Here is a 24,567-nt window from a genome sequence, read left to right on the forward strand (position 1 = left end):
TGTTGATAGATTATTCCTCCCACTAGTGCTAATTTCCTGAAAGCCCATTTGCTTCCCGTTCAGTCTCTCCTTCAGAAAGGTTTTGCTCCTTAACAGGAATAAGATCTATAGGGTTCACTCAGTAGCTTCTTGGTAAAGTCACCAATGTGTGCCCACCATTTTCTAGGGCTGGAAGGAGTAAACACAGTTCTGGAATGTAGCTGGACGTGTCTGAGATGCCAGGGACCTGCCCCATCACAGGAACTGTTTTCAATACACATGAGGAGAAACAGGTCCAGAGAGGCAACAGGCCTCCCTGAGGATGCTCCGAGAAAGGCCTAGACAGGGACACAGAGCAACTAAATTCTCCCTAGGTGAGGCCTGGGGAACCCTGCCATATGGAACCACCTGGACTCAAGCTTCAGAGTTCTTTTAGGGATCAGGTGGACTCTCCTCTCCTACCTGTTGGCTCTCTAGACGAATCCATCCAAACCCAAACCCCCATGACCATGGAGCTAATAATGGTGGGAGGTTAGAGTCCTATCTTGGCTAGCTTTCCATGCGGTGGAGGTGAAGTAGTGTCCCCTGAACTTGGCCCTGTCTGTCTCCACTCTGGGCTGGATTCCCTATTGAGAATTTTCCTGTGTCCAGTGGGTAGGTGCTAAGGTCACCAATTCAATAGAGAAGGTCATGTGAGTTTCTAGGCTAGGATGGTTGGAAGACCTCTGGGCCACAAGGGGCCATCCTGTGTGGGGGGCTGAAGGTGGTCAGCTCTGACCACCTCTAGAGCTAGACAAGGAGTCTTTAGCATTGCCCCTCTTTTCTGTCCATCTGCCTGTCTGGCTGTTTGTTCATCAGCTTCTGTTTCTCCATGATTCCCCCCCCCCTTTCTTTCTTTCAGAGCGACAGAAAGAGAAAGAGGCAGAGAGAGAGAAAGAATGGGTGCACCAGGGCCTCCAGCCACTGCAAACGAACTCCAGATGCATGTGCCACCTTGTGCATCTGGCTTACATGGGTACTAGGGAATCACTCCTCGAACTGGGTGGGGTCCTTATAGGCTTCACAGACTAGCTCTTAACCACTAAGCCATCTCTCCAGCCCCTCCTTGACTTTCTTGACAATTCCATTGTCCCCTTTGTCTTACTCTGTCCCTTTCTCCATTCTTTCATGAATTTGCACCTCGTTGTATGCCAAAATGGTGTCATTGTCACTGTGTCCATCCACTGCTCAGTCTCTACCCCCAATTTTTCACAAGCACTCTCTCCTTTCCAGACAGTTAATGGCATTGGTATGTGGAAAGGGGGCTCTTAACTTCTTCAGAAAAATAACCCTCTCTCTCCCAGTGCATGTCTGTCCCACAGGGTCTTAAACACAAAGCAGGCACCTAACCCTTCCCCCACCGAGGCCAGAGCTAAGACGAGTACGGGCATAGCAAAGGCCTTGGCATCCAGGCCTGTCCAGGGCCTCAGCACCTGTAGCCCTACTCCTCACAGGACCTACGACACTGACGGGGAAAGAAACATCGCGGAGTAGGGTTTCTCTGGCCAAACCCTGCCTGGCTCTTCCCACGGAACCCTCCCCCAATACCTCTAGAAAGTTCTGCTCGCCCTACATTGCATGCTCTGGGGATAAGTCCACCTTTTCCTCCAATCTAGAGCCTCAGTGTGTCCAGCTTCAGCTGAAGAGGTGATGTTTGGGGAAGAGGAAACCTTGGCGTAGTGGCCGGGGGCCCTCACTGCTTCTTCCAGCTCCTCATTTTCCCCTTATGCCTTCCTGAGCCTCAGAGATTTTTATCAGGTAGGGGTCCCAGTCAACCCCTGGAACCTCTGTCCACGGACACGGACACGCAGGCTGAAGACAAGGACTAATCTTCCTTAGGTCTTGCAAAGTGTGTGCAGGGCACGGACCCAGGGGAGGAAATCCATGCATCTACTTGTCTGTGATGAGGGCTGGTGGCCCTGGACTGCGTGTTCAGCCTCCTGTCCACCTCCCCACAGGGAAGGCGCAGGGCCAGCACTAGCTGTGGTTTTCCAAAGCCTGGCCCTGCCATGGTCACCAGCTGGGAACTGCTCTGGGCGCGGCCAGTCCAGGCTCGGAGACAAGATGAAGAACAGTCCAGACACTGTCTGAGCATCCCAGTGGCAGTCCCGAGACTGGGCCTGTCTGGCCCCAACATGCCTGCTGCGGCGGGGCGACGTGGGACCCGCGGGCGGCCGAGGCACAGGCGGTGGGGTGGCTCAGGAGTCCCACCACCAGCGGCGGCCGGTTCCAGGTCCCGGCGCCCAGGAGTCCGCCCGGGCCCTGGCCTGGAGCCAGCGGCGGGATCCATCACCAGGCTTGGCGCGGGGCCGGACGGCGCGTCCCTCGGGGCTCGCAGGCAGCCGGCGCAGTCGGCCAGGCGGGGAGGGCTGCGGCGGGCGGGAGCTCGGGGCTCCGCGGCTTCGGCGCTGCGGTCAGCAGGAACCCGTGAAGAGGCCGCGTCTCCCGCACTAATTGGCCCTTCCCCAGCCTGCCTGGCCGGTAATTGTTGCTTCGGGGGGTGGAGGTGTCGGAGGAGAAGAGGGGGCGCCGCATCCGGATGGAGCTGGGAGCCAGGCTCTGCCCCCACGGGGGGGGGGCGTAGGGCGACAGGAGCGCGCGCCGAGCACGCGGGGGCTGGGCACCTGTGCGCCTTCATCACCCCCGCGGGTCGGGCTGGCACGAGGAGGGGAAGGGGCGGGAGGGGGAGGAGGGAGGGGGAGAAGACACGGAAGTCTCCCATCACTTCTAAGACCCTGGGTAGCCGTCTGGGTGGGACATGAGTGGGAACTACAAGACGCAGTGGAGTCAGGGCAGTAGGGACCCAGATGGACAGCCAGGGGAAAGAGCGGGCAGAGAGGGCACCTTCCTGGGGAGATGGGGAGAGTATGGAGCAGGCAATCCCATATGCAGGTTGTCTACTGTTGTTCTTTCGTGTTGGAAACCTAGGGAAAGCCCCAGGGTTTCCCAGAGTCCTTTGTGATTCTGTCTGCCATAACTGTACTGTACTCTGAGCCCTTGTATTTGCTCAGCTCAACTTCCTCTAATTTGGGGGAAGGCTGCCCTTAGACCATGGTGACAGAGTCTGGGGAAAGAGGGTAAAGGAAAATCAAGCTGGGCATGGTGACTCATGCCTGTAATCCCAGCACTCTGGAGGCTGAGGCAAGAGGGTTGTGATGAATTTGGGGCCAGTCTGGGATACAGAGTAAGTTTCAGATGCTAGGGTGTCTCAAAAACATGAACAGGAGAGGAGAAAGCTGGGGAGATGGCTCAGTGGGTAAAAGTGCTGTGAAAGTGTGCCAATCTGACTCCAGATCTCCAGAACTCACGCAAAGCCAGCGCAGTAACCAGTATCTGCAATTCCAGCTCTCCTATATCCAGGTGGGAGGTAGGGACAGGAGAATCCCTGGAAGCTTATGGGTCAGCCAGCCTTGTGTACTCAGCGGTAAGCAACCAGAGACGTAGTCTCAAGCAAGGTGGAAATGAAGATCAACACCAAAAGGTGGTCCACTGACTTCCACATGCATGCTGTGGCATGTGTGGACTCACCCTCACACACACATATACATCTCTCGCACACACATACACAAGATTTTAAAAGAACAGAGAAGAGGGAGAATGATAAATGCTAGCAGTGTAAAACAAGGTTCTTTTTTTATGAGGTAGGGTCTCACTCTAGTCCAGGTTGACCTGGAATTCACTATGTGGTCTCAGGGTGGCCTTGAACTCATGGTGATTCTCCTACCTCTGCCTCCCAAGTGCTGGAATTGAAGGCATACACCACCACACCCCACTAAGGTTCTTTTTCTTTTAGGGGGATTGAACCTAGGGCTTTGCACACTCTAGGCAAGTACTGTACCATTGAGCTATATCTTCAGCCCTAGAGCAGATTCATAGAACGTGTGATGGCTTGAGTTGAACCCCCAGGACAAGGGAGGGGAGACAGAAAGAGACCAGAAGGGAGGGATAGAAGGTGAAAGAATTCTGAAGACAAACAAAGGTGTTAGTTACATAACAATGTGACTATTGCCTTTAAGAGTACACTTAAGGGCTGGAGAGATTATTTAGTGGTTAAGGCACTAGCTTGCAAAGCCTAAGGACCCAGGTTCAATTCCCCAGCAAACCATGTAAGCCAGATGCACAAGGTAGCACATGTGTCTGAATTTCATTTGCAGTGGCTAGAGAGTACACTTAAAATGGTTAAAATGGAAATTTTTTGTTTGTTTGTTTGTTTTTTTGAGGTAGGGTCTCACTCTAGCTCAGGCCGACCTGGAATTCACTATGTAGTCTCAGGGTGGCCTTGAACTCATGGCAATCCTTCCACCCCTGCCTCCTGAATGCTAGGGTTAAAGGCATGAGCCACCATGCCCGGCTAAAAATCATAGCAGGGAGGTTTTTTTTTTTTTGTTTGTTTGTTTTGTTTTTTGAGGTAGGGTCTCTAAAATGGAAATTTTTGTTTTATATTTTACCATCAAAAATCCCCAAACAAGCTGGAAATGGTAGGTAACACATGCCTTTAATCTCAGTGCTCGGGAGGCAGAGGATTGTTGTGACTTCAAGGCCAGCCTGGGACTATAGAGTGAGTGCCAGGTCAGCCTGAGCTGAGTAAGACCCTATCTTAAAAAAAAAAAAAAAAAAATCCCTTCCCAAAGAAGTAAAACGACAGCAACAGCAACAAAACAGACACTATGGGACAAGTTGGGATGTGCCCGGGCCAGGATGCAAGCCTAAGACCAAAATGGATGAACAGTGAGCATGGGGTATGACATCCTGCTGTCCTGCTGTCCTGAGGGTGAGGGAGCACACTAGAAACAATAAAGAAACAAGCCAAGTGGTTGTTTCTTAAAATTTATTGGGAACTTTATGAACATATTGCAAATTGGTCATATTCCCATTGGGTTATCCTTTTTATTTTTGATACTGTCTCATGTAGTCCAGGTTGATCTCGAACTTGCTATCTAGCTGAAGATGATCTTCAACTCCTGATCCACCTTCCTCTACCTCCTAAGTGCAGGGATTATAGACATATTCTACCACTTTTGGCTCAAGCTGGATATTTAGCAGCCCAGGCAATGCTGGTGCAGCTCCCTGCACACAGCCCGGGAAGGAGCAATGCTCCATTCTCCAAGGGCTAAATTGAGAAACTATGTAGTTCACGCATTTTGCAGGTGGATACACTGTGAATCAAGTCAACATATCATTACTGAGGACCATCCCTTGGTCCAGGCTTTGGAGGACCCCTGGGAGAGATGCATGTGGGTGGAGAAAAAGATCCAAAGCTGTCACGCCATGCTTCTCTTGCCCAGGGGCCTCAAGGCCAGCAGCAGGATGAGCAGGGTGGATGATAAATGATAACAGAGTCCAATGACAGGCAGTGGCATTCTGCATGGACCTCCCATGAGAAGGGGATGCAAATGCATCCGGAAGGGTAGGACAACTTGGAAAAAAGAGAGAAGGGATCGGACCTGGCAGCCGAGGCTAGTATACCAATGAAAGGCCCTGTACTGACCTCATTTAAACAGCGATACGTGGAGATATCATGAGACGTTAGGCTGGACAGGGTGAAATTTGGGCCTCAAACAATGACTAGGGCTCTAGCTGTGGCCTGAAGGTGCTAGGGAACTCCTGTACATTCTAGATTGACTGGACAGGACTCTGTCCTTAGATGTGTCCAGCAGCAGTCTCCTCAAGACTATGTGATGGGACAAGCCCTTTAGCTTCCTCCTGCTTGACCAATCTCAGCATCGCAGCATCACTTTTGTTTCTAAAGTGTCGAAGGCTGCCGCAGCCTTTGCCAGAAAGCCATCTTCTTCTCCTTGAGCTTCACACCCACTTTTGTGGTAAAATCCAGCTGCAGGTATTTTTCATCCTTGTCATAGCGTGGCCAGTAAAGCAGCTTCCCATCATTGGGGTCCCTGCCCCAGAGGAGAAAGAAGAAAATATTTTTACTCTGCTTCTTCTACCTCACTTACTATCCATTTTGGAGTTGGGGGGGGATATCTAAGAAGGCCTTTTGGAGATGATATTTCAACAGATCTTAATAAAAGAGGAGAGGAAATGAGCCAATGGGTGCAATAGTGGCATGTCTGTCATGGTGGAAACCAATTGCCCTCCAGTTGGACTGGAGGCCCGCTCCATGGGATGGAATACATCCCTGATACTGAAAACTTAAAACAGGGGTAGTCATGAGCCCTAGGGGTGTAACATCTGCTGATGTCTGGAAAAATGTATATACTATGCTTACCAAACTGCCCAGTAAGTACTTCTCTTAATATTTATACCCTTATATTAATGCTACTCTCACTTTGGGTAGAGATTCTTCTCTTTCAGATGGCAGTGACCTTGGGATGACTCAGAAGGTATCATAATGCTGGAAAGAAGTTACTGGAGTACTGACTAACATCTTGATCACACCTTCCAAGGCTCAGGGTCTAATGCAGGAGAGGTGGTGGAAAGAATGTAAGAGCCAAAGGAAGGGTAGGACTCCTTACAACGTGCTCCCTCCAAACATAAAATGGCCTGGATATCCATGACCTCATAGTGCCTGACACTACCTACACAAGACCATCATAAGAGGAGGAAAAGATTATGACATCAAAATAAAAGATAGACTGATTGAGATGGGGAGGGGATATGATGGAGAATGGAGTTTCAAAGGGGTAAGTGGGGGGGGGGGAGAGTATTACCATGGGATACTTTTTATAATCATGGAAAATGTTAATAAAAATTGAGAAAAAAAAATAATAACAAGTTTTTAAGATAGGGATTAATGGGAAAGAAAGGTGTTAATGGGAAGGGGAGAAGGATAAGAGGAAAACTGCAAATAAGGTCAATATTTATTATGTACATGTGTGAAAATGTCAAAATCTGAAAAAAAATTAAGCAAGAAAAATGAAAATAAAGAATAAAGCAACGACTAAAAAAAAAAAAAGAGGAGAGGGCTGGAAAGATGGCTTGTGGTTAAAGCACTTGCCTGCGAAGCTTAAGGACCCAGGTCCAATTCCCCAGTACCCATGTAAATCAGATGCACAAGGTGGTGCATGTGTCTGGAGTTTCTTTGCAGTGGCTAGAGGACCCGGCATGCCCATTCTCTCTCTCTCTTTCTCAAATATAAATAAATAAAATATAAAAAAAGAGTAAGAGAGCTAAGTGTGGTGCTATACAGGTATAATCAGGACTCAGGTGGTAGACTCAGGAGGAGGTAGAGACAATTGGATCATGAGTTTGAGAATAGCCTAGGCTACACAGGAGAGTGGGGGGAGGAAGGGAGGGAGGGACAAAAGCAATGGGCTTCCAGGCAGATGGAACAGTACACAGAGAAGATTTAGGTCTGGAAGACTCTGGAGAAAGCACATATACAAAGTTAGGTAAAAGCAGGGTGTGTGTAAAGAAGATGGGTGTGCAAAAGGAATAATAATTGACACAAGAAAGATGCCTTTTGTGCTAGGCTAAGGGGCTGGAGTGTTATTCTGAGGGCATGAAGGAACTATAAAAGGTTTTTAACAGGTGAATGACTTGGTCAGACATTTAAGAAATTTAAAAAAATATTAACTATTTAAGAAAGGGAAAACAGGGATAGGAAAATATGCATGGGGCAATCAAAGCTCAATGTATGTGTCACCTCTACCTTAAGCCTCTTTTGCCACCCAGGCAGGGCCAGATAGCTTCCAGATGTTCTACAAGGCCTAGTGCATACCGCCCCCCCCCAACAGCTCTCATTGTGCCTGATTGGAATTTATGTTCTTATGGTGGGGTCCAGTAGGATGGGTCACATGCCTATGACATCCTTGAACTTTAGCTTCCAGCACTGGCGACCAGCACTGGGTCACAGCAGTGGGTCACTGTTGAATGCTTGAGTGAATGAAGAGTGTGGGTCCACGGGACAGAGGGCACGCGTTCCAGAGACAGGAATGCCTAGGAAGCCAGGTGTGGTGCCACACACCTTTAATCCCAGCACTCAGGAGGCAGAGGTAGGAGGATCTCCATGAATTCGAGGCCACCCTGAGACTCCATAGTGAATTTCAGGTCAGCCTGGGCTAGAGCGAGACCCTACCTCGAAAGACAAAAACAGAGACATCTAGGATCTCGTGACAGACTGGGAATAGGGTGAGAAGGCCAAGTGCTCAGGGAAGTTCTCCTAGAATATCCAAAGCCTTGAGTTCCAGCATGGCCCAGATATGTTAGGAGGCTAGACTCACCCTGTACGGGCAAAGTTGGCCCAGTATTTCATGACCTGGAGGCTGAATGCTTTTTCTTCACCCGTGGATGAGCCTGGGGGCAGAAAAGGATGTGGCATTTAAGAAAGGGCTGGGGGGCTGGAGAGATGGCTTAGCGGTTAAGCACTTGCCTGTGAAGCCTAAGGACACCGGTTCGAGGCTCAATTCCCCAGGTCCCACGTTAGCCAGATGCACAAGTGGGCGCACGCATCTGGAGTTCGTTTGCAGAGGCTGGAAGCCCTGGCGCACCCATTCTCTCTCTCTCCCTCTATCTGTCTTTCTCTCTGTGTCTGTCGCTCTTAAATAAATAAATAAATAAATAAATAAATAAATAAATAAATAAATAAATAAATAAATAAATAAATAAAGTAGGTAAGTAAATAAATAAATAAAGGGCTGGGTTGCCAACCTCCGACTCTGTATCTGGAAGTGTACGCCATAGGAAAGAAGGGACTCCTTAGCCCCCTGCAGCCAACATCTCTGGGTCTCCACGCACAGGTGGGGACACCTAGTGGGGGTGTCAGGTAGGGCATTAGCACCTTTGGAGAAAGGGCTTCCGAAGATGAAGGAAAGCTCATCCCCATGGTCTGCTCCATCAATGCGAGGTTTGACAATTATGTTCAGGGGAGCATGGCGCTCAAACTCATATAGGTAGACAGGAAAGCCAGCATCTAAAAATGGGGAAATGGAGGATGACTGCAAGAAAAGCCCTAGTCTGAGCTTCCCATCTGCCCCACGAACCCCACCCACGAGCATCAAGCAAGGGAAAGGGCTTCAGCTTTAGAACAGGGAACAGATCTTAAGTACTTGCGTGACCCACATCCAGTCACTCAAACTATGTAGAGTAGGGACTCTAAAACCTAATTGGTAGGATTATGGCAAGGATCATGGAAGCCTTCCTTCTTCTAAGCTTTCTGGTTTTTGTTTGTTTGCTTTGTTGTTGTTGTTTGTTTGTTTGTTTTGAGGTAGGGTCTCACTCTAACCAGGCTGAACTTGAATTCACTCTGTAGTGTCAGGCTGGCCTTGAACTCATAGCGATCCTCCTACCTCTGCCTCCCAAGTGCTGGGCTTAAAGGTGTGCGCCCCCATGCCAGGCTCTGTTTTTGACTTGACATTTAAGGGCTTTTAGTGTCTGTCCTCTCTAGCCTCACCATTGATCTCTTACTCTTTTGGTCCCAAGCCCCAGTCCACTTAGGCAGAACTTTCAAGTTGCACTATCCTCTTAGCCAGGAAGCCTTCCCTGCCACCCCAATTTTTTCCTCTGGGCTAGCTGAAGTCCTGCCCTTGTCCCTAAGGAACAGCCCTTTCTTTGGTACAGCTGATGGCTTGCTGCCTCTTCTGTGGTATCTTGGAGTCCTACACCAGCCCAAAAGTATAGAAAGGGGTGTGGGAGCAGCTGGTGACTCCAGTGGGAGAAGAGCATAGGGGACTTCCGTACCCCGGTGGTAGCGGGCAGTTTGCAGCGTGGAGTACACGAAGGTGGCATCTCCAACTAGGTCTAGCAAATGGCTTCTGAGCGTCTTCCAGTCGTGCTTATCGGCGTCACTTACATACTCCTTCACCACCAGTGGTATCTGCTCCTTAGTGATATTCTGGGCAGGGAGGCCAGACCTACCCTGAGGCCTACTGTGCCCGCTAGGCCAGGGGTGGGCACACTGTGGACTTTCACTCAGCCTCAGCCCTCCCATTTCTGCCCAGAAGTCTCAATCATGGCTGATCCTTACCCCTGTTTTGGCTGCATGAAAGCTGCCTCCTCTGACCCTGAGAATGCCTAGGGGACCCTGCCCATCTGATCCCATGCCAAACCCCTTGAGGGCTCTCCAAGAAAGACTCCATCCTTGGCTCAGAGCCCTTTGCAAAGAGCAGCTACTAGGTTAAAAAGAAGAAAGGGAGCAGGGGTCCAGTCTTATTCACACTGGATACTCCTACCAGCTGGGCCCCTCACCAGCAGGGTGCTGGCACTCCAGAGCAGCTTGGCGAGGAATTTGCTGTTCTTTACATGCGTGGTTACCCGGAACTTCATGATCTGCTCACAAGACAAGGACCAAGGGGTAGATCAGGCCTGAGGTCTTGCCTAACTATCCAGAGACTTCTCAGAGCACATAGCCAAGGCAGGGCTTACAACACTGGCCTGTTTTCCCTGCCTGTCACTGTCACCTTGCCCAGAGCTCAAGCAGGGCCTATCTTGAGCTGGGCCATTAGCCGTGACTCAGGAGCAAAGAAGATCCCTAGAGATTAAATTTATCTGGAGGCTTAGGGATGGATGTTATAGCACATCTAAACTATGATGTGGGGCTCCCCCAAACTCCAAGGGGCCATACTTCTTCCCAGTCCTGTCCATCATTCCCAGCTAGCTCTCCAGACACAGAACACAGGCAATTCCCAGGTACTTATGCACCCCCATAAGGATCAATGGGATCTGGCCTGGTGCCCAACACTAACCACGAGGTGTCCTCTGCTAACCCACTGTGAGAGCCCTCTCTTCTACTCACATAAGGCAAGTTCCAGTTGAATTCCATGCTGTTGACACCTAGAAGGTAGGGCACAGGTGAAACCTGCCTCCGGGCCATGAGCACAGCAGGGTCGTCTGGTAACACCAAGCCATCCACCACTGGGCTCGGGAACCATATAATCTGCAAGGTCAGGAACATTTCCAGCCATTCATCCCATATACCCTCCTAGGATCCTTGTGACTTGGGTGTACAACTCAGCAGGCCCTCCTCCAGGGATTGCTCTGGCCTGGGCCCTTTGGGGAAAAACTAAGACTTGCTATGGTGGCTTCTGGAAGGTGAGTGTGGGAGGGCATCATGTTACTCGGATTTAGGATTCTTGCTCCAGATATCCACATAGCTCAATCCCTTAAACCTGAAAATCTTTGCAAAATGTCTCTTCAATGAGACCAGCGTTATCCATTCTATTGAAAATTCTACTCCTCTTGTGGAGCTAGGTTCTGGCACATGCCTTTAATCCCAATATTTGGGTGGTGGAGGTAGGAGGATAGCCATGAGTTCAAAGCCACCCTGAATTCCAGGTCAGCCTGGGCTAGAGTGAAACCCTACCTCAAACAAACAAACAAACAAGATGTTATTCTTCCTACCATGCCTGACCACCCCCTCCAGGTATGTGAATGATTTATCATTCATTCATTCATTCATTCATTCATTCATCTATCCATCTATCCATCCATTTGTCTCGGCCTGAACATGTATCCTGAGGACCTGACACACAGTTTAGTATTAAATAAATTGCAGATTGGCTTACTCACATCTTGAGGATCTTTATGGGAGTTCACTTGGAAGAAACTCTGTGGGGGTGAGGTGAAGACTAGAGTTAAAGAAGTCTCTCCAACATCCTTTAGAGACAGGTTCCCTGGGGAAGTAGCTGTAGATGGCTATAGCCTGCAGGCAGGGAGGTCAAGCAGCTGGAGTGTTCTACCTACCATTTTCTTGGACACAAGCATCACCTGGGCTTCTGATAGAGCCCTCAGACAATCCACCATGATCCTTGTGTTGTTATGGTTGCAGCCGGCCTGGCGAGCAATCTTCTGTAGTGAGAAGGGATACTCAGGGATGATCCCATCCTTCCCCTCTTTTTAAAATTTTTATTTGAGAAAGAAGCAGAGAGAGAGAGAGAGAAGAAGAAGGAGGAGGAGGAAGAGGAGAAGGAGGAGTGCACCAGGGCCTCCAGATGCTGCAAACAAATTCCAGACAAATGTGCCATCTTGTGCATCTGGCTTATGTGGGTCTCGGGGAATCATACCTGGATCCTTTGGCTTTGCAGGCAAGCATCTTAACATTGAGCCTTTTCTCTATCCCCCATTCTTCCCTCTCTTGCTGAACCTTGTGGGGAGCAGAGATACTCACCCTGGCCACCTTCAGTGGGTCACGAGTGATGAAGTTTTTTAACATCGCAGTGCCACTCTGGGAAATGGCCCGATGGAAGAGACCCGCAGCTAGGGGTGACATCAGCTGTATGTGGGAGGGAGCAGGGCACCCATGAGATGCACAAGTAGGGTCAACCACTTGGGTTGTTTTGGATACCTGCCCGGCTGTTACTGAGGAGCTTGAGAAGTGAGCAGCTTGGAAGGGATCCTGGGCTGCAATCCTAGATCTCAAGCTAGTGCCCTCCTGTCTTTGGTGTGTGTAGTGGGCCCTGGGAGTATTAGAGGTGATCTGAGGTTATAGGAAGTGAGCTGCTGGATGGAGGGAGAATGGGCCTTTTTTTTTTTTTCTGCAGGATACAAATGAGGGTAGGGGAGAGACCTAGAGAGACCATGATTCCTACAGTCCCAACTACCTGTGCTCTTTGCAAACACTTTGGTTTCCATCTTTCCTTTTCCCATGAGCTCCTCTGGATGCTGTCTCTCCCCCCACGGATCTCCAAGCCTGTGTTCCTGCTTCTTTCTAGTTCAGTCCCACATAGCAGACTGAGCTAGCTCTCTAAATGCACACCTGAGCCTATTACTTTTCTACCTCAAAAGTATCTGTTCCTGGGCTGCAGAGATTGCTTAGTGATTAAAGGTGCTTGCTGGTAAAGCTGAAAGACCCAGGTTCCATTCTCTAGTATCCACATAAGCCAGATGGGCAAGGTGGTGCACATGTTTGGAGTTCATTCACAGTGGCTGGAGACCCTGGTGTGCCCATTCTCTCTCTCTCCCTCCCTCTCTCCCTCTTTGCAAGTAAATAAATAGCTGGGCATAGTGGCACATGACTTTAATCCCAGCACTAGGGAGGCTGAGGTAGGAGGCTCCTGTGAGTTCAAGGCCAGCCTGAAACTAATTCTAGGTCAGCCTGGGCAAGACTGTACCTTGAAAAACAAAACAAAAAACAAACAAAATAAAAATTAAACAAAAATTTGCCTGGTGTGGTGGTGCACACCTTTAATGCCAGCACTTGGGAGGCTGAGGTAGGAGGATTGCCCAGAGATTGAGGCCACCCTGAGACTACAGAGTGAATTCCAGATTATCCTGGACTAGAGCAATGCCCTACTTCAAGAAACCAGAAAAAAAAAATTGTTCTTGATTTCAGGAGGATGACCATAAGCTGTAAATTTCTGGTCTATACAAATTTTAGGGCAACCCAGTGAGAGCCTGTCTTGGAAAACAAACAGCTGGGTGTGGTGGCACATGCTTTTATTCCCAGCACTCAGGAGGCAGAGGTAGGAGGATCACTGTGAGTTCAGTGCCAGCCTACATAGTGAATTCCAGGTCAGCCAGAGCTAGAGAGAGGCCTTACCTCACAAACCAACACAAAAATCTCAACAATCTCCAAACCAAAAATAAATGAAATCCAACAACAGAAACACCTATCCTTGCTTTGTAGTCCATTTTAGATAATGTCGCTTCATTCTGGAGGCCTCGGATTCTTCATCTGTAGCATAAGGACAAGAATGCTTTCCTGTTTGGATTTGTTGAGATAGGGGCTCATGTGGCTCATGTGGTCTAGGCTGGCCTCAAACTTAATTATGTCCTAAGGCTAACTTTGAACATGGCCTTCCTATCCTTCTCCCCACAAGTGCTAGGATAATAGGCTTGTGTCATCAAGCCTGATTCTTTTTGGATTGTTGAGGGAATTAATGCAATTAAGTGCCTAGGGGAATGTCTGGCACACACAAAGCGCTCAGTGAACAGCATTTTTATCATTACTATGGCCCTCCAGGTCATGCATAGTGTTGTCCCTGCTCACGTCTCTCTCTATATTCATATTCATTCTTCCTCTCTTCCCCACCCTCCATGTGTCTTAACGGGGTACCCTTAAAAAATATATTTTTTTTTCGAGGTAGGGTCTCACTCTGGCCCAGGCTGACCTGGAATTCACTATGTAGTCTCAGGGTGGCCTTGAACTCATGGCGACCCTCCTGCCTCTGCCTGCTGAGTACTGGGATTAAAGGAGTGTGCCACCACGCCCAGCTTAATTGTTTTTATAAAATATTTTATTTTTATTTATTTATTTGACAGAGAAAGAAGAGAGAGAATGGGCACTCCAGGGCTTCCAGCCATTGCAAATGAACTTGATGCACACGCCCCATTGTGCATTTGGCTTACGTGGGTCCTGGGGAATTGAACTAGGGTTCTTTGGCTTTGCAGGCAAATGCCTTAACCACTGAGCTATCCCTCCAGCCCCCACAGGGTATCTTTATATGCACACTGCAGGCATATCCCAGGTCAACAGTCCCCTAAGAGTCAGGATCAAAAGGAAGTCTCCAACCCAAGCCCCTGCCTTCTGAAATTAAATCATGTGCTGTGCCCCGAGGACAGATGGCGGGGTCTTTTCATGGAGATAAGGCTCTAAAGAAAAGTGGGGAAGGAAGAGATGGCAGGCACACACCAGGAGTTCACTGAGCATCCCATTTCTCCCCTGTCCTCCCCGGGGCTTGGATCTGTCATCATTGCTGTTCTTCGCTTTGAGGGGTTTGTACCCTTAGCAGAAATGCAGAAGAGGTGCCCTTGGCAAGGGTGAGCACAGGTCTGCCTCTGAGAGCCTGCTGACCTGGCACTCACCAGTCCTGAGATGCACATGGATCCAGCAGACTGGCCAAACAATGTCACTCTGTCGGAGTCTCCACCAAAGGCCTCAATGTTCTCCTGCACCCAGCGCAGAGCCTCTATCTGGTCCAGCATCCCCCAGTTCCCTCGGGCTTGACTGTCACCAGTGCTAGGCACACAGGACACACCGTCAGGGTTCCAAATGTCGATGACCAGGATTGGGAGAGCTCCAACTTAGGCTGTCTTTCAAGAACCAGTCCTGCGACCCCTCCCACTTCATTAGACTTAGGCTCAGCCCTGGGCTTTCCACTGGGTGTCAGGCCCTAGTGGGTGCCACCCACTTTTCGCAGACCCCCCCCACCCCGCCCCGTTAGAGGCCATGAGTCCTCTCTCACCCATTCCCACCTCCTAATGTGAGATGAAGGTCCTGCCCTTGCTGCCAGGCACTGCCCACCTGAAGAAGCCCAGGATGCCCAGCCTGTACTGCAGAAACACCAGCACCACGTTCTCCCGCGCTGCCAACTCTGAGCCCTCGTAGGTGGAAGCGGAGCCCACCAGGAAGGCGCCTCCGTGGAACCAGACCATCACCTGGGGAAGGAAGGCCGCTGCAACCCCTGTGGGGCGGTGGGGGCGCAGAGCGGGAGGCTGGAGCGTGGAAAGCAAAGCGCTCACCGGCAGCAGTGGGTCCCCTCGCGCGTGCACCGGCGCATACACGTTCAGGTAGAGGCAGTCCTCACTGAAGCTCAGCCACTGGTACTGTTTCCGCGTGTTTAGGTACATGGAGGCTACCTGCCCCCAGGACTCCTGAAGACACCTGTGGGCACGAGGGGGATTTAGATGGGCAGTGGGGCGAATCATTTAATCATTTCAACTCAAGGTCTGTAGGGAGGTGATAGGAACCCAAGGCCAAATTCTGGCTCTGAGCCCACCACTTGGGAGGCAGAGGTAGGAGGATCACCGTGAGTTCAAGGCCATCCTGAGAATACAGAGTGAGTTCCAGATCAGCCTGGGCTACAGAGACCCTACCTTGAAATACAAAAAAAAAAAAAAATCTGGCTGTGTGTGTGTGTGTGTGTGTGTGTGCGCGCGCGCACTTGTATCCACACCCCCCCCCCCCCCCCCCCCCCCGCCCAGGCTTCCACGGGCCGTGGGGTCCAGGATTGGGAGGCAGGTAGGCCTCTCTAGGACCATCCCTCCCTCTTGTATCCTGTCCTAGGCCCCTTCAGTCGGCCTGGGTAAAGAGTCCCTGCTGCCCTTGGAGACTACTGATGTGATTAAGAGAGAAACTTGACGCCCTGGGTACCACTCTGCCTTTCACGCCCACCCTCACCTCCCTCTCTTTGTCTCCCAAGCAGCTCTAGAACAGGTTTCCTCCCCTTCATGCCCAGGACTGCTATGCTGGCAAGGCCATGAAAGCCTAGTCTGGGCACAGCTCCAGCCTTTTCACACATAGCCCTTCAAGCACTCATCCTCCACACTCTGGCCAGAGGGATTGTTAAAAAAAACACAGACCCTCCAGGGGGAGGGAGGGGATTACCATGGATTATTGTCTACAACTATGGAAGCTGTCAATGAAAAAAAATAAATGAAATAATAAATAAAAAAAGAACAGACCCTGGGCTGAAGAGATGGCTCAGCAGTTAAGGTGCTTGCATGCAGAGCCAAAGAGCCTGAGTTCCATTCCCCAGTGCCCCACGTAAAAGCCAGACGCACGAAGTGGTACATGAATCTGGAATTTGTTTGTAGTGGCAGGAGGCCCTGGAGTGCCCATACTTTCCCTGTGTCTGCCTCTTTCTCTCTCAAATAATAAATAAAATAAAATAAAATAAACAGACCCACTATGTCACTCCTTTATTTAAAACCTTCCCTGGGGGCCTTCTGCTTATAATCCTAGCACAAAGGAGGCTGAGGCAGGATTGCCATGTGTACAAGGCCACGCTTGGCTACATAATGAGTTCCAGATCAGCCTGGGCTAAAATGTGAGACATCTCCCCAACAAAACCCTCGTCCCTGGCTCCCCATTGCCCTCAGAGATAAAGTCCCCATGTCCCCAGTCTGACTCAGACCCTCTCCATTCAGTCATCTGGCATGTATGGTCCCTTGCCTTCCACCTCCAAGCTCCTATGGCTCTGTGCCCTCTGCCAAATGCCTTCTGCCTTGGCCAGCACTGTTTAAGGCCTGCTCAACTACTTCCCCTTCTGCTGGGTGCTGCCCCATCTGTGCCTCCCAAAGCTCTGTCCACTCCTGACTGTAGTGCTGGCTGGAGTTAGTTCAATTGGATGTTCTTTCTCCCAAGGTGACGAGCCACTCACTGAAAGTAGGAACAATGGTTGACTCATCTGAGTCCTGGCACTCAGGTCAGTGCCCTGCTCTATGTGGCCTTCTATTTTTTGGTTTTCCAAGATAGGGTTCCACTCTAGACCAGGCTGACCTGGAATCCACTATGTAGTTTCAGGGTGGTCTCGAACTCATGGCAATCTTCCTACCATTGCCTCGAGTGCTGGAATTAAAAGTGTGTGCCACCAAGCCCGGTTTCTATGTGGACTTTTTGAATATTTGTGGTTTGGGTTGTCTTTTCATCCTGTTGGCTTAGCTCCTAGAATGACTACTTTTAATAATTTATTTTTAAAAATATTTTTATTTTTATTTATTTATTTGAGAGGGGGGAAGAGGCAGACTGAGAGAGAGAGACAGAGAGAAAGAATGGGTGTTCCAGGGCTTCCAGCCACTGCAAACGAACTCCAGATGAACATGCCACCTAGTGCATCTGGCTTATGGGGGTACTGAGGAATCGAACTGAGGTCCTTTGACTTTGCAGGCAAGCGCCTTAACCACTAAGAAATCCCTCCAGCCCAATAATTTATTTTTTATATTTTGTATTTATTTATTTGAGAGAGAGAAGCAGAGAGAGAGAGAGAGAGAGAGAGAGAGGGAGAGGAGAGAGAGAGAGGGAGAATGGTTGCACCAGGGCCTCCAGCCACTGCAAACGGACTCCAGATGCATGTACCACCTTGTGCATCTGGCTTACATGGGTTCTGGGGAGTTTAACCTGGATCCTTAGCCTTTGTAGGCAAACTTCTAAGCCTTCTGTCCAGCCCTAGAATAATTATTTTTCTAAGGTTGAGGCTAGGCTTATTTGATTGTGTGCAGCAACTCCTGTCTGTCTGTCCCTCCTTTCATTTCTCTTGTTCCAGCCTGTTCCCCAGAACACCATCTCTTCCTTTTCATCTCTCTTTGCCATTGCACTTCAACTGGCTTCAACCAGACACCTATTCTTTCCCACCAATTTGCTTTTCTTCCTCCCTTCCTTCCTTCCTTCCTTCCTTCCTTCCTTCCTTCCTTCCTTCCTTCCTTTCTTCCTTCCTTTCTTCCTTCCTTCCTCCTTCTCCTTCTTTTCAAGGTAGGATCTCACTTTGGTCCAGGCTGACCTGGAATTCCCTATGTAGTCTCAGGGTGGCCTTCAACTCACAGCGATCCTCCTATCTCTGCCTCCCGAGTGCTGGCATTAAAAGCGTGAGCCACCACTTAGTTCACTTCCTCCCAGGACAAACTCTTCAACCAGCTATCCTTCCTTCTACCCCATATGGCTTCTCCAAGTTCCTCATGGTTCATGATAACATTATATATGTACATATATATCTTTTGGCTGGCCTTGAACTTCTGATTCTCTTGCATCAGCCTTCGGAATGCTGGGATTACAAGTGTGTGCTATAGTGACAGGCTCTCTTTTTTTGATATAGGGTTTTGCTGTGTGGCCCAGGCTGGCCTTGAACTCCTTATTCTCCTGTGTTAGCCTGTCAAGTACTAGGACTATCAGTGAATGCCACGATGGTTGGCTGCCAAATGAACTGTCATTTTGCCCAAACCTGCTCTTGCCTAGTCTTCACCATTTTGGGAGATGACACCTGTATTCTCTTGGTTGCTGTAGACAAAGAGCATTCATTACATAAGGTTCTTCTTCTCATGTGGTTCATATACAATTCTCCAGAAAATCCCATCAACTTTCTCTTTGAAATAAATCTGGAATCTGACAGCTTCCTCCATCTACCCTGTGGATGCTACCATTTCTGCATAGCCTCCTCTCCCCCTTAATCATTGCTCCATAGGCTGTTCTGAATGATCCACAAATTCTTTTTTTTTTTTTTTTTGAGGCAAGCCCAACAGACTGGCACATTTTTTTTTTTATGCAAGAGAGAGAGAGAGAGAACTAGAGCAAGAGAGAGAACTAGTACACCAGGGCCTCCAGCCACCGTAATCGAACTCCAGATGTGTGAGCCACTTTGTGTGCATGGGCCACCTTGCATCACTTTGTGCTCATGTGTGACCTGGGCAGTCAAACATGAGTCCTTAGGCTTTGCAGACAAGCATCTTAACCACTAAGCAATCTCGCTAGCCTGTGATCCACAAATTCTTATATTGGACCCTCTGAGCACCATGCAACCCTTGTTCTGACAGCTTATAGCTAGTGTTCCATCAACTGACACCACACCTCTAAAGCTTGATTGTCAATTTTTTTCTTGGTTTTTCAAGGTAGGGTTTTGCTCTAGCCCAGGCTGTCCTGGAATTCACTATGAGTCTCAGGGTGGCCTTGGACTCACGGCAATCCTCCTATCTCTGCCTCCTGAGTGCTAGGATTAAAGGCGTGCACCACCATGTCCGGCGATTGTCAAATTTTTAACAATGGTCATCCCATGTTCTGATGTTCCAATACAATAAACACACACACACACACACACACACACACACACACACACACACAGAGAGAGAGAGAGAGAGAGAGAGAGAGCTGCTATTATTCTGCAGATTGGATCTGAACCTTACACACGGTTGGCATATGTCTACCTCGCCACAACTCCCATTGTTGCCTCCCCCCCACCGCCCTGTTTATAATGTCCTAAGAGTGGAGTGCTCCTTAACAGCAACACATCCAGGTGGGAATTGTAGGCTTTTGTTTTTGTTTTTTGAACTATAGCAGCACACACCCAGGTTCTTATAATAGACATTTTCCTAACCCTTGTGCTTTACCCAGCTGGTCCTAAGCATTGTTCATGATTGCCACAGAATGTTCTGAACAGTGGATTACTCAGTGATCTGAATAAACAGTAAACACGCTTACTGTGGGTACACCGCCAAGCCCGGTGCTTCAAAGGGCAGCCATTGTTCTTTCCAGTCTTGCTATGTTCGGGCCTTAGGTTGCAGCAAGACTCTGGAACTTTAAAAGTGAAACCGAGCCTGTGTATTTCCCGTCTTGGAGCGCCCTCTTCAGGGACGGGATGATAGCGCGCAGAGCTCATTCAGGAGCCAGGGTGTGCTTGAGCTCCTTAGACATATTTTGGGAAACTCAGCTCCCCAGAAGGTCCTGGGGTGCAGTCTGTGATCACATTTCCCTAACCTGGAGCTCTCCCATGTGACACCAAAACCAGTACTATCAGTGCCCTAAATACCATTTCAGACGAATCTCTTCATTATATAGGTTTGGAAACTGAGGCTCAGAATGGGCCCCAGGTCTGCCTGTGGTCACACAGTGTGTTCGTAGGGAGTTGTTCAAGGCACCATCCAGAGGCAGACACTGGTCCACCATCGTCAGGTCCACCCACCTTTCAGCCCACAGTCCTCTGGCTCTTACCCAGGGGGGTAGTTTGTAGCGCGTCTAATTCCTCTCCAGGGTTCCGGGGGTTCTGGAGGAGCAAATCTGTGGGCACCTACAGGAGGTCTGGAGAAGGGGACTCCTAGGAAGACATTGATGGCCATCTTGCCCACATGCACCTGCTTTCCTTGAAGGATCCCATATTTGGTGACCACAAGAGGCTCCTTGATATGGGAAACACCTGGGAAGAGAAGGGGGACGGTTTGCCCTTACTCATCATTGTCAGTGACAGATGAGGCAGTTCCATCTTCCCAGAGAAGTATCTTCTCCCCTTCCTCCCTTTATCTCTCTTTATTTATTTGAGAGAGACAGATAGAGAAAGAGAGAATGGATGCGCCAGGGCCTCCAGCCCCTGCAAATGAACTCTAGACACATGCACCACCTTGTGCATCTGGCTAACGTGGGTACTCAGGAATCGAACCTGGATCCTTTGGCTTTGCCGGCAAGCACCTTAACTGCTAAGCCATCTCTGCAGCCCCCCTTCTCTTTTTTTTTTTTAAAAAAAGGTCTTTGCATTCTTTCTTTTCTTTTCTTTCTTTGTTTATTTGAGAGAGAGGGAGAGAAAGAGACAGCGAGAATGGGCATGCCAGGGTCTTTAGCCACTGCAAACGAACTGCAGATGCATGCATAACCTTGTGCATCTGGCTCATGTGGGTCCTGGGGAATCGAACCTGGATCCTTTGACTTTGCAGGCAAACATCTTAACTGCTAAGCCATTCCTCCAGCCTACCTCTCTTTTCTCAGGGTCTCCCCATATAATCCAGGTTGCCCTTGAATCCGCCATACTTTTACCTTGGCCTCCCAATTACTAGAATTACAGGAGTGTGTCACCACACCTGGGAAGCTGCTTTTTATTTTTTAGTTAAAAATATTTTATTTGTATTTATTTATTTGAGAGAGAGAAAAAGCTAAAGTGAGCAAGAGAGAGAGAGAGAGAGAGAGCAAGTGAGCGAGCAGGCTCACCAGGGCCTCTAGCTACTGCAGACTAACTCCAAACATACATGCCACTATGTGCATCTGGCTTATGTGGGTACTGGTGAATAGAAAGTGGGTCCTTATGCTTCACAGGCTAAGCCATCTCTCCAGCCCTGGAAGCTGCTTTTTATAACAAGTCTGCCAACCTAAGTTTGGATCCCCAGCACCCATGTAAAGCAAGATGCTAAGTGGTGCACAGGTTAACACACCCACAGCAATGGGAGGAAGAGTCAGGAGAATCCCAAAGTCCTAGTACTAGCTAGTCAGCCTTCCTGCAGGCATACAACAAGGCAGACCTGCTCCAATCAAGGTGGAGAGGACCAATACCCAGAGGTTGTCCTCAGACTTCCACACATATGTCATGGCACATGTATGCCCATGCGTGTATGTGCGCGCACACACACACACACACACACACACACAGACATAATTTTAAAAATCTTAAAGTTTTTCATAACAATTGTGTTTCTGTTACAACTGTTTTCCTTTATTTATTTAAGATTTATTATTTATGATTTTAAAACTCTGATGGTAGGTGCATAAAGATTTATGTCTGTTACATGAACCATTTCTTTTTGTATCATTTAATGTCAATAAAAGGAGCACTTATTCTGATTTCTGTTTGAAATAGATATGTCTACATCTCTTTTCTTGCTGCTAAGATTTACCTAAGTTCATTTCTGGGAAGGAATAATGTATATATGCAATTTTATTCACATGCATATAGCAATACTAATTTTCAAATTTGTTCATAAACATATATGAGGAATATGTAGACATAGAGTCATATACGTGACCACAACCAACCACCTGAAACAAAAAATAATATTCCACCTTACTGGTAGCCATGAAGTGCTAATAAAAGATCCTGTAATATCAGTTGACATCTGAAGAATTAAAAAGTGGTGGGAAGCTGGGTGTGGTGGCACACGCCCTTAATCCCAGCACTCAGGAGACAGAGTTAGGAGGATCATCGTGAGTTTGAGGCTACCCTGAGACTACATAATGAATTCCAGATCAGCCTGGGATACAGCTAAACACTACCTCGAAAAAATAAAACAAAACAAAAAAATGTTGTGGGAACCAATTCTGGTGAAAAATTGGTTGAGTTTAAATTGTCATAACACCTTGGGAAAACAATTTGGCAAAATGTATAAAGAATCATAAAATGTTTACATGCTTTGGTTCAGTAATTCCACTTCTGGGACCCCTGCCCCCGCATGAAAACAAAGACATGTCTGAACTGTAGTGGATACTGGATACATCATTTATATATGGGAATTAAGCAAAGTGACTATAAGTGTAAACTCAAGCTATCTACTTCCTTCAATATGAATTCAAGTTGAAGAAGAGGGCAGAGTATAAAATTGTATATATGCTAACATCACAGCAATGCATGTATAAATAGAAGAAGATAAAATGTAATGCTAAAAATACCCATTTATTTATTTGAGTGAGAGACAGAGAGAGAGAGAGAGAGAATGGGCACGTCAGGGCCTTCAGCCACTGCAAATGAACTCCAGATCCATGCGCCACCTTGTGCATCTGGCCTTACGTGGGTACTGGGGAATCGAACCTGGGCTCTTTGGCTTTGAAGGCAAGCTCCTTAACTGCTAAGTCATCTTACCAGCCCTGATCTCAAAATTTAAAAACACAAAAACAAGCATGCCTTTAAACCCAGCTCTTGGGAGGCAGAGGTAGGAGGATCACAGTGAGTTCAAGGTCAGCCTGGGATTACAGAGTGAGTTCCACATCAGCCTGGGCTAGAGCAAGATCCTTGAAAAACCAATAAAATAAAATAAAATAATAAATAAATAAATAAGGGGAGAGCAACTGAAGAGGACACCTAATGTGGACCTGTGGCACCTGCACATGCATGCCCATATATGTCACATGCAATGGTGCACACCTATGAAAATGCATACACACACACCACATGCACATGCACCATGCAGAATATATGTAGTTGAACAGTTAATGCATGTGCATTTTTCTGTGAGTATATATCTCAATATTCTTTTGTTAGTGAGTTATGTTGTTTTTACAGCTCAAAGTACAATATTAATTTTAAAAAGGAAGACATTGTGGGGAAAGATTCAGGGGATAAAGAAGCCCATGTAGAGGAGAGGGAGACGGAAGTGGGACTCCTTCTTAAAAGGAAGAAAGCTAAGAAAAAAGGGACAGGGACATGCCATGTTCTTAAGGTTCCCTCACTGTTCTTGGGAAGCAAGAGATAAGCTCTCCACTTACAGAGCAGCTCTGGGGCTGAGAGAGGAAAATTTACTTGTTCCAACTCCCAGCTGGTGAATGAGTGGTCTCAAATGCTGTCCTTGTGTCCAGACCTTGCCTATGTGTCCCACTTTTCCAGAAGAGGTCGGGCCAGGAGGACTGGCACCCTTAGAAAGGGGTGAGGGTTCTTACCCAGGGCTGTCTTCACCACCAGACACAGGGCGAGAATCAAGCCCAGCATCCGCTTCATGCTCTAGCCAGCTTCTGCCACAGGCCACAGTGGTGTCAACACGCAAGGAGTCAGAGTGTGGCGGCGGCTGCAGTAGTGAACAAGCATGAGGAGCTCTTTTATCTTCTCAGTTCCCATCACCAAGGCCCGGGGCTGGAGGAATGATGACCAGATTCCCACCAGCCCACAGCCTCGTCTTTGCCTTGGGGTGACAGGTCATGCTAGATGGTCTTGGCTCTTCAGCCAAACTGGTCTGCCTGCAATTCTTGCCCAGTTTGCTCTTGCAAGAGCTTAAAGTTTGGCCAGTGTGAATCAAGCTTTGAGGAGAGAGTAGGTGCTAAGATTGGAGAACACTGGAGTCATTGGGTCTGTCAACCCCTAGGTTTCCTCTCCGTGGATTTAAGGGCCTTGGGTGTCCCTGCCCCTTCCTTCTTTGTCCAGACTCCCGCACCTGCCTCTTTATCCATATTTTCTCAGCCAGGATCATCACAGAATGTCAGGCTTTGGGGCAGTGACAGGAAGTCAACGGGATCATTACTGTTGGTTTTACATTCTAGCTGGGGGTGGTGGGGGAACCTGTGGGCAACCATGAGCAGGGTCTGGAGGGTCACCTGGTGATGCCAGGGTGGGGAGTGGGGGTGGTAAGGCAGGTTTCCTGGGAAAGGTCTGAACTTCTGCCCCTGAGTGGGAAGAAACAGCTCCTCCCTTGGAGCTGCTACCTGTAGACCCAAGACAAGATCAAAGGCCCACCTCCCAAAGCTTTGGGGTGGTGTGACTCCAGCAAAATCCC

At 48.7% G+C, this 24,567-nt stretch overlaps 1 protein-coding gene across 1 annotated transcript; it reads right to left on the reverse strand.

Annotated features, from left to right (window-relative positions):
* Positions 1–5,761: 5,761 nt before the first annotated feature.
* On the reverse strand, positions 5,762–23,813 carry Ces4a (carboxylesterase 4A). The gene is made up of 14 exons (XM_004663433.3): positions 23,741–23,813; positions 20,324–20,525; positions 15,370–15,511; positions 15,152–15,285; positions 14,713–14,866; positions 12,077–12,181; positions 11,653–11,757; positions 11,479–11,517; positions 10,706–10,846; positions 10,159–10,239; positions 9,652–9,805; positions 8,753–8,884; positions 8,196–8,268; positions 5,762–5,912 (listed from the first exon to the last, which is right to left on the reverse strand). Exons 1-14 carry the CDS (start codon positions 23,796–23,798, stop codon positions 5,762–5,764), a joined length of 1,671 nt encoding a protein of 556 aa, XP_004663490.2. The 5' UTR covers positions 23,799–23,813.
* Positions 23,814–24,567: the final 754 nt, after the last annotated feature.

Source organism: Jaculus jaculus, chromosome 1, assembly GCF_020740685.1.
Source record: "Jaculus jaculus isolate mJacJac1 chromosome 1, mJacJac1.mat.Y.cur, whole genome shotgun sequence".
NCBI classification, from domain to species: Eukaryota; Metazoa; Chordata; class Mammalia; order Rodentia; family Dipodidae; genus Jaculus; species Jaculus jaculus.

Excerpts from the sequence above, each read along its gene's own strand:
- Ces4a (XM_004663433.3), bottom strand. The coding sequence starts at position 23,798 with ATGAAGCGGATGCTGGGCTTGATTCTCGCCCTGTGTCTGGTGGTGAAG. Across the intron at positions 15,512-20,323 it reads GCTACAAACTACCCCCCTGG|GTGTCTTCAGGAGTCCTGGG; the intron begins GTAAGAGCCAGA and ends TCGTGCCCACAG. Across the intron at positions 9,806-10,158 it reads GGAGTGCCAGCACCCTGCTG|AATATCACTAAGGAGCAGAT; the intron begins GTGAGGGGCCCA and ends CTCCCTGCCCAG.